Source organism: Jatropha curcas, chromosome 8 (genome assembly GCF_041381405.1).
Source record: "Jatropha curcas cultivar XTBG-Jc1 chromosome 8, XTBG_Jcur_1.0, whole genome shotgun sequence".
Taxonomy (NCBI): Eukaryota; Viridiplantae; Streptophyta; class Magnoliopsida; order Malpighiales; family Euphorbiaceae; genus Jatropha; species Jatropha curcas.
Genome location: NC_143158.1, coordinates 8,212,949 through 8,222,947, shown reverse-complemented (window position 1 = coordinate 8,222,947; position 9,999 = coordinate 8,212,949). Strand labels below are relative to the sequence as shown.

General features: G+C 33.5%; 1 protein-coding gene across 4 annotated transcripts; it reads right to left on the bottom strand.

Annotated features, from left to right (window-relative positions):
- Window positions 1-527: 527 nt before the first annotated feature.
- On the bottom strand, window positions 528-9,173 carry PPT1 (polyprenyltransferase 1). Of its 4 annotated transcripts, none has more exons than XM_089724802.1 (10): window positions 8,890-9,173; window positions 6,477-6,969; window positions 6,247-6,382; window positions 5,764-5,885; window positions 4,683-4,752; window positions 4,455-4,604; window positions 3,716-3,851; window positions 3,529-3,628; window positions 2,254-2,325; window positions 528-938 (listed from the first exon to the last, which is right to left on the bottom strand). In XM_089724802.1, exons 2-9 carry the CDS (start codon window positions 6,914-6,916, stop codon window positions 2,256-2,258), a joined length of 1,224 nt encoding a protein of 407 aa, XP_089580928.1. In that variant the 5' UTR covers window positions 6,917-6,969; window positions 8,890-9,173; the 3' UTR covers window positions 528-938; window positions 2,254-2,255. The 4 variants fall into 4 exon arrangements, with proteins under 4 accessions (XP_089580928.1, XP_089580929.1, XP_089580930.1 ...); XM_089724803.1 differs by having other exon boundaries at window positions 528-853; XM_089724804.1 differs by having other exon boundaries at window positions 3,529-3,625; window positions 8,890-9,172.
- Between the last annotated feature and the right edge of the window lie 826 nt (window positions 9,174-9,999).

Sequence of the window (9,999 nt, the reverse complement as noted above, 5' to 3'; positions counted from 1 at the left end):
TACTTTCTTAGTATAAAAGTTGCGAAATTTGATAAATAGATCATTATCTCTCAAAGAAAATATATATGTTTATCTCCTAGAAGATACTAGGGCATTGAACTATAAACCAACAGATCCCTCCTATTGAGGCTAACCATAAATTTAACTTACATTGATATCATAGGTGGCGGGAAGATTGATTTATTTTCATACATGCGAGAGTCTAGTTAGTGAATATATGCATGGTCCCTACAATTCTCATTTATAAGCTATTTTTCGCATCTTAAGATAATAAAAGTCTGCACCTGAAAAAAGAGGATAGAAGCTTTATAGATGTTGATTAGGTTGAGATTAGCCTCTGATCAGTACTATGGGTGAAAACCTAATAACTTGAAGAAGTTAAAAATAGGATGTGATAGTCTAACGAGCAGAAGCAGAATATTCGAATTATTGTGCATAAAGAAGATAGTGGAATTATTCTTGTTTTGCGACTAGACGACTATTAGTATAGCATAAAATCTGGTTCAAATATAATTGGTAGGAGCACATAGAAATAAAGACAATTCATAAAGGAGAAAATTATCCAGGTCTCACCATGTAGCCTCAAATGATCAACTTGCTGATATGTATACTGAAAGGCTTAATACCAAGAACATTGTGGAAACTGCCTACCTCAAATAAAAGAAAAAGAAACAATGGCCAAAAGGAAATCCGACGGGTTGATTGATTAACGTATTTGTTGTTTTTTCTTCTCCTGATTGCTGGTCGAGTAACAAGAAAATTGTTTTTGTCTGGTACATCATTATGGCTTGGATTATTTTTACTCAAAACTTCACCCAGCATGGCAGCAGAAAGAGAACCCAGGGAAGAACAACTGCCAGGACTGAAACTCGTTAAAAGAGAGCTCGTCTTCAGGAAAGGTTAAAACCATTGAAAACAGGGGAAAAAAAGTAATCATCCTACAAAAAGGGAGAGATACAAACAAAGAGGATATCAGTACTAAACAAGGAAAAAGCCCAGATTACTATTCAGGCGACACTAAGTTAGGAAGGCAAACATATACAATGCTTATAGGTTAGCGAAAATAAGCCACTGTATGTTAGGAAATTTTGAATACCCAAGTCCAATTCGTCGCAGTTAGCAGACACCCAAATTTTGAATTAGACATGATTCGCAACCCTAGTCCTTAATCCCCAGTAAACAAAAAGGATTTTGTAAGCATAGCAAGTCTGAGATAAAGTTAATTACCAATATCATAAATCTATAGCATCTATCACCAGCTTAACAAAACAAGCTATACTCTTAAAAAGCCAACCAAACCACTAAGCCAAAAAACAGAAAGAAAAGGGTAATAGATTTACACTATGTTCCAAAGTTTTACATGGATAACAATCAACTATTTAATGTTTGAATGTCTAAGAGGACAAGATTTCTATCATAAATTTCATGACATTTATCTTATATAGGATAACTTAAAATTGAGTTTTAGTACTAGAAATAAGTTGAGTCGTCCGCGTGATTTGTTCCAGATTAACAAAATAAGCTTTTATGCAGCAATATCGTGAGTTCTAGTTACATAATTGGTAATCAAAACACGCACTTCCAAGTGACCATAATAAAAGCTGTCACAACCATTATCAACTGTTATGCTAATCACATAATCTGCTTTACCTTTTCAGATTTTTTTTCCCTCTTAATAACCCACTACTCTTATATAAACATCATTAATTGCACTTAATAATTTTTAATTGGATATTATAGCATCTCATGCTACCAGTTTTAACATTAAAGTCCTCAAAAAATTGCACATAAAAATAGTAGGAAATTAGAAGTACATTAATATTTCAGTCAAATTAGAACTTGTATTCATGCTGTTCAAAAGACCATCAAATTTTATTGGAAATGTTAGTTCCATGTCATTTTAGTCAAATCTCAAAAATATAAGCATTGAATGCAATTCAACAGCACATATTGAAATCACACCACCTGCGACTTAAAATAATGAAAGATGGTGGAATCAATCAAATTAAGAAATGAATATTCAGTCAGCATAAATACAATTTTTAAGAAATTAGACTTTAGCGGGGAGAGATGGATTAGTCCTTTTCACATGGTAAGAAATCATGAATTTTCTTAGCATAAAAAAGAGACAAATTGGGCAGATTCACTCTGGGTTCCACTAGAAGTTATATCCATGGAATTTTTTTTTAAGTTAACTGTAGAAGACTGAGGAGCATTTCCAGAATACAAAGTTTATATTGAGAGCAGTAATACCTCTAGCACCAGCATCTACCAAATAAAATCCCACTGAAAATAATGGCACCAAACCATTTATTTGCCACAAACCTGCAACCAGGAAAAGAACATTTGTTGGGGAATATCAAGCACATGCATGATAAAATTTGAAGCCAGCAAGAAGTAGAAGTGAACAAAAACATATACTAGCAATATAGGATGAGTCAGGATTTTTATTTTTTCCCTTTAAAAGTAAAACAAAAAATGTTTCATTAATAAAGAAGGAAGATAAAATCAAACAAGGAATCATTTATTCTCTTCTCAACAAACCAGAACAGTACATGTAATGCAGCAACATCATTAAATCAAATTGAAAATCAGCTAGAGTAAAAAAAGAAACCCTCGAAAACTTCATGAAACAGAAGGCCATAATAGGGCCAGAAAACTATTATCTCTCACAACAATTGCAAAGACAGATTGAGATTCGTCTTTGAGCATATCGACGACCAAATAGTCAAAATTACAACAAATAACTTCATAATACAACAATCTCTTCACATCTTTATTCCTATCAGTATCTCCATATTTCATTTCCAAAAATTTCAACAGTTTCAGGCACACCCATCTTTCGTAAAATAATTCTAATACCAAATATATGACTTCAATCTATATATATATATATATAAAGCAAGTCAAGACTTCCCTAAGTTTTACATGTGGCATAGATTTAAGATATTGAATACGTGCCACATGGATTAAGAACTCCACTTGGCATTTTTTTTTTTTATCAATTAAGCCACATAAAAGAATTGACAAGTGGCAGAGATTTAACATATTGTCTAAACATGACTAAAATTCATTAATTGTATCCTGATGAATTATCATCTACTATACATACTATTAACCTAAATAGCACAAAGCAACAGACAACACTATACCTTGACCTAAATAGCACAAAGCAACAAGCAACACATGGAAAAAGGAAAGCTAACACTAATATTAATTCAAAAACAAAAGGTCTCAAATTCGCAATTGCAATTGTTTATTAACATGAAAATGTTGGATGAAATTTTGCTCCCAGGAAGTTCTAGGTCAAACAGTTAACTGGTATATTATCTTAGACTGAAAAAAACATTTTCCATTGGCTTTTTCCGATTACCACTGAAACAGTACAGGTAATCCTCGCTCAAAGAGAAGGAAAAAATTTCATATCTCGCAACAAAGTTCTTGTCAGAGTGAAATTAAGATATGTCAGGGCTAAAAATACTGCTTTGAGGTATCCTAAAACACAAATCTAAAATGCAATTTACGTACTTTTTATTGCAATCTGCCCTGCTTGATAGGTCAACAGTCCATATTTGCCAAGTCAAATGTCCAGAGGCAGCTGCCAGAAATGCATAAAATGGCCAGCCTACTCCATTAAAAAAAAAAAGATAGTTAGTGTGCTAATAAAGTACTTATTTGCAAGTTAATTATAAGAGATTACTAAGAAGGCAAATACCAAGATCGGCACTGACTCCACTAAGAGCAAGACTACTAATGCAAGCAATTCCAAACCCAGTGATCCATTCCTTTGTTGAATCCCCAAATCTCAAGGCAGTTGATTTAACACCTACTTTCAAATCGTCCTCCTTATCCTAAACACAAGGTAATTGAGTTCATTTCTTTTAGAGGAGTAACATAAACATTTCTTTATTGATTTTGGTTAAGCAAATTTTACACCTTCAGATTACTCCATGAGAACTTTGTAACAATAAAATCTTTAAATTAAAACCCAAAAGAAAGTACAAATTACAAACTTAAAAAGCTCCAAAACTCATAATATCCATGAACTGTCACCGCTAATATTTTTAACCCAAATTATCCCAAAAAAAATTCAGATGTTCTGTAATTTTTCAGTATTACGAGCAACCATTGACATTGATAACCATTTTAGCCAACTGACTCTATTAGATAAAAGAAGGGGACTATTCCTGACTCAACATAAATATTTAAGTCTAATTGCTTCTTATTTTTAATTTTATGAAATGATAAAATTGGTCATTATTTTGTTTTTGTACATAATCATTCTGATTAAGGGAAGATAGTTGGCATGCAGGAGAAACTGAAAGTGGTAGATTAAAATTTCAAAGAGATTTACATTTTAAAAACTGCCTGTCATAAAGTCACATTTCCATTATATGATCAAGTTGGAAATCAAAATGCTATGGATCTCCTTAAATGATGTCCATGTATTATACCTGATGTGCATATATTGTATCATACACAAGGGTCCAAAAGACTCCAGCCACGTATAGTGGCAACACAACAGCAAGATCTAAGCTTCCTGTAACAGCAGACCACCCTAATAAAGCTCCCCAGTTAAATGTCAAACCCAGATAAGCTTGAGGCTGCATCATAGAGATATTGGTCATCTTCCCAAAAACAGTCAATGAGAAGTCAACATGAAAAAGAAATGCAGCTATTACCCAAAATGTAAATCTCTTCATGAGGGGATAGGAAAAGACAAGCAACAAGGATGAAGCTCCCAAAATGCGGCTGTTGGATATAATTAACTATTAGTTATTCCAAATGATTAAACCAGATGATAATGTTTATCTAAATTGATTATAAGATTACAAAACAATATGTGAAAAATAAAGACAAGCTCTAAGCTACAGGTAAAATATTTGAAACAAATTTATTGAACTAAATGTCATGACTGAGGAGATCACAGTAAACAAAAATATAACACTTTGAATGCAAGCATGTGCGCGAAAAATATTGATTAGCTAGATTTCAGGACAGTGAGATGCAAAAGTAGAAAGAATAAAATAATTTAGAAATGTATGAAGCAAAAGCAGAAAGTTAAATATAATTTATCATTATTTCCCAAGTGGACCTTCTAATTATTGACAATATCAAAACAAGGTTGTCAATTTGAGTTAGTTATCAACAGTAAGGTTCCGAAAAAGCTCATGGAAATTTCTAATTTAATTGCAAAGCAGGCCCCAGAACAGCATTATCTTAAGGAAAACCATGTCCAACACTAGGTTACTTTCTCTTCTTCCCCTTCTCCTCTGTTTTATATTTACATTGCTTCTGTAATCTAATATTTCTCATATTCTCTGCTTTCATGATTCCCTACTTAGTTAGCATGCTGCAACTCTGATTGACAAAGGATAAGGTAGAGGCCTGATTGTATTAGAAAATTTTGAATTTAGGGATCTTATTCGGTGAAATACTGAAACTGTGGATTAGGATACCAATCAGTTGTGATTATAGAAAAAAGCAGCTGAATATGTTACATGAAGCCAGTTCTGAGAAAAGCAAAGGAGTCAAAAGTAAAGTAAACGGCACAATTTGGGTGCAGTACAATACCGGAGAGATAAAGAAAAATTTACAACAACAAAAGCATTTGTTACTATATTGCAGAACAGAGATTAATAAACCAAAAGTAATTGCATTGACAGTGTCCTACAAAATCCCACATAGGAAAGAAAATAATCACTCCCTCTAGTAAGACTACTAAGTGCCTACACTTCTCCTTGAAAGACTGTTTGCACTAACCTGTAATTATTCAGTTGCAGGAGAATTCCAAGACCCAAGAGCAATTGAAAACCAAGAAAACAAAGCCCTTGAAATGGTGTCAGAAGACCACTTGCAATGGGTCTCAACTTTGTACGTTCCACCTGCATTTTTCTCATAAAAACAAAAATACAAAAGATAAGTTAAAAAGAAAATACAACCAGAATAGAAGAATTAGATGTTGCTTAAAGAAAAACACTAAATGCCAGCAATTTTAAAGTAGGTTGAAACTGACACGTGGAAAGATTTTGCGAGCGTATTTAGCAACTCTCTTTTAAAAGAGCAATCCCATAAACTGGAATTACAGCTTAATTGAGTTGAGCTAAAGAAACTACCGGGACACATTCTGGAAGAAATAGATGCATAAAAAAAGATAATACACACATCACAAATCTAATGAATTTATGAATGGTATGAAAACTGTTTTCTAGCATAGAATTAACAACAAGAATTACTAATATTTACCTTGGTATCAATATCTCTATCAAGGAGATCATTTATTGTACATCCAGCACCCCTCAAAAGCAAAGCCCCACAACCAAATAAAGCCATCATCTTAAGATCAGGAAGGTGCCCTGGCGATGCAGCCAACGAAATTGACCTGAAAACATCACAATTCACAATTTTGTAACATAAACAACTTATTGCATTTTGTCATTAACCAAAAGAAGAGAAAAGAAAAGAAAAAGACATACCACATGCAAGGCCAAGTGAGAAGCCAAGTTCCTATCGGCTTATCAAGTCGAGCGAGCCGTGCATATGGCCTAGCCTGTCTCGGCAAGTACAAATCAATCCACGACTGATGTCCCTCTTTTGATGATCCTCCATTTTCTTGATTTTCATTGTTCTTCGAGCTTGATAAAGTTGAAATCTCTCGAAAAAACTTCAAATTCAAGGGATTAGGGTTTTGATTCTCGTGGGAAATTTTGAAACCAAGAGAAGTGCAATGGTAAGATTGAATAAATTGGTTAAGTGTAGGAATGAAAATGTTAATGAAATTAGGGTTTGTTTCTAATGTGCGATTTGAAGAGGAAATCGCTATATTGTTGAAGATAGGGAGAGAAGAAGAGAGACAATATTTGAGTGCCCTTCTTGTGGTGTGCCATGAAGCACGGGATAGTAAAAATGACGTCATTTTTTTAGCTTGTTGATTCAATCCCTTGCCAATGCCATTGATAAAAGAATGACCTTCAACAATAACAATGAAATAAGTATACTATTGATTGTTCAATGGCGACAAAGTGGCAGTTATGTTGATGGGAGGGGACGAATGGCTGAATGGCTGTTACATTTGTGACGGCAAGGCGTTGTTACGTGTTGGTTTATTTTATTTTATTTTATTAAAGGTTGAAACAACCAATGGGCTATGTTGTGAAATGAAACGACTACAAAAGACCAAGTGAGAGCAATCTAAACGAACCCACACATTACATTGAGAAATGTCTTCAAAATGGCATTTGGCAGTTAGTAATATTCTAAATTTTGCCCCTTCTTTTTACTATTAAAAAGACTCACACTGCCCTTAATAAAACAATAAATTCACTTGCCTTTCTCACCAAACTACCCAAATCTAAATCTATATCAATAATATATATAAACGTGGATTGCAAGCAAGCAAAACCAACAATAATTTCATTGCTATAATCATGCCATATGGAAAAAGAGAACATTTCCTTCTGCATGATCCAAATAGTTGAAATGGATATGAAAATCACCATTGAATATCATCAGAATTGCAAGGATGATCAATTACAATTAAAGCTGAAAAAAAAATGTTTATCAATAATTCGGAGACATCATATGCAATTTTTTAGAAATAAACAGCTACATCAGAACCAAGCTATACACATGTGATAAGGCTGAAAAATTGAAACTAGCAACAGATTATGTTATGTGATAATACTATAGATAAAATCAAACGGGTACTGAAAGAAAGCAAGTAAACTCTTAAGGAACTATATACACAATATCATACAAGAGATAAAATCAAACGTGGATTTGTCCACACACAATAAAATGCTGCTTTTCAAAGGCTTATTATAATTAAATTATTACCCATTGGTTGAGTAACTATATATATATATAATAATTTCAGATACCAAAATGCACAAACAAATGTTTCCTGGCAGCTGCAGACTGCGATACTTTTAAGTATAAGTAATACTTAATACTACTCACAGTACAATGGGACAAAAACAACTCTTATTTCAATAATGGTTTCCTGTAGCAACTCTAGGATCCGGGCAATCAAGAAGAATATTGCAATCAAGAATTAAACCTTCATTATTACTAAAACAAATTGGTAATTATTTCATTTCTATCCTAGACTCAATTTTCAGATATCCTGTCGGAAATCCTGCAAAATCTCCCCTAAAAACTTAGCTATTAAATTTACAGACAACAATGTAGAAAAAGCATTTTGGCCATCCGACGGCCTAATCAATCTCAATAAGAATTCCATCCACCAATAATTCATCAATCACTCGCATTTCAATTCAAGTAGCGAAATCGAATAATAACACTAATTTAGATGCTCCATTACCTTGCCATTGATTAGCTAAGGATTTATAACAAGCTAATTCTATCTTACTTCGGTTCACCACCCGAGCATGGACATTAATCAATCATTCAATTATCATGCTATCTTATATAATTAACCTTATATTTTTAATACTTCTAAAACTATAACTAGTAAAGAAACTATAAATAAATAGTTAAGGTTAAATTTAATAACTAAAGTTGTCACCTTATAAATGATTGCCCCATATTGAATCTCTTTCAATTTTATCCTTTGCAGAACCAACTTTGATTATGGCCCTTCGCTTACATTCCTCCACTACCAATGGAACTATAGTTTATGCTAAACAATTTACAAATGACTACATCTAATGACTCCACCAAAGTTCACAATGTATATATTGAAATGACCAAAATCTCACAGGAACAACTCTGGTATTTATTTTCATAATCATTCAGTAATCTAGTTGGATTTAGCACAAATAGGTTTTAGGAACCCTAACCTTATGGTTCGATAGTTTTTCGCAATAGGAACCAAAACTGATTGCAAAGATTGGTATAAGAGGAAGGGTAAGGCCGTCCTTTACTTACCTAGTGCACTAAAACTCGCCGGCGGAACCGTTGATGGCCGGAGTCGCGAACTGCCCTCTTCTCGCTTGTCCTTTCGCGCAATAGAGGGTCAAACAGAGCAGAATGGTTAAGAAAATGTAAGGGTAGGGTCACGAAAAGTGACTGGAAGTGGTGGTCGACTGTTGCTTGGCCGGTGATGGTGGCGCTAGTAGCCGGCAGCGGGCTGGGGTTCATGAAGAATGAAGAGCGATCAGAGATCCTTTGAAGGAAGACGAACGAAGAGGATTCTAGATGATTTTTGGTTCGGTTCGTATTAGTTAAGCGATACCGGTTTGATTAGTCAAAAAGTTCTAGATTTAGTTCATCCCTCCTGGTCTGACTCAATTTCATTTGGTTTTTAATGGTTTTCTTTAGACCTTTCCTAGGGCTGGTTTGATTTAGAGTGGTTTTTGGGTTGGTTTTAGTAATTTATACTAATAAACATTAAAAAAATTAAATTTGACTACAATATAATATATTGAATAATTGAATTAAAAATTTGATAAATTCGTTTAGTAATTTGTTAATGGAATTCTTGGGAAATTTAAGTTCGGCCTTTCGATATGGGCTTAAACCCACTATGATTTTCTTTTAGTCTAAACATGGTCCAGCCTCTAGAAATTTTCGATTTAATTAAAGTTTGGAATTTTTAAAAATGAAATTTCGAAATGTTTCAACTAATTGCTCATTCTATCCATTTGTCTTCTCTCTCACGTGATATGCTTTTTTTTTTTTTTTCCTTTTTCCATCATTTAGATCCAAAACTCTCTTTCTCTTCTCTCTATGCTCCATCTACTGTCATCATCACCGCTACAATCTCTGCTTCTCATATCCATTTTTATGATATTAATTTAGACAATCTACTTTGAATTAAATCGTATTTATATTCATAATGACCAATTAGCCAGTTTTTTCATTGATTTTCCATTAGCAAAATGCCATCTACGTATGCTTCAAGGAAAGAATGAAAATTTGGTGTTAGCTCGACTATTTTGCTTGGGCAATGTTGTAAAAGTTTTGTCTAAGCCATAATTATTATGGGTTTGTGAGAGCAATCTACGAGATCGTTGCCCGTATGGGAGATCGACGCCC

Excerpts from the sequence above, each read along its gene's own strand:
- PPT1 (XM_089724802.1), bottom strand. The coding sequence starts at position 6,916 with ATGACGTCATTTTTACTATCCCGTGCTTCATGGCACACCACAAGAAGG. Across the intron at positions 4,753-5,763 it reads CTGCAACTGAATAATTACAG|CCGCATTTTGGGAGCTTCAT; the intron begins GTTAGTGCAAAC and ends TATATCCAACAG. Across the intron at positions 2,326-3,528 it reads AGGGCAGATTGCAATAAAAA|GTTTGTGGCAAATAAATGGT; the intron begins GTACGTAAATTG and ends TCCTGGTTGCAG.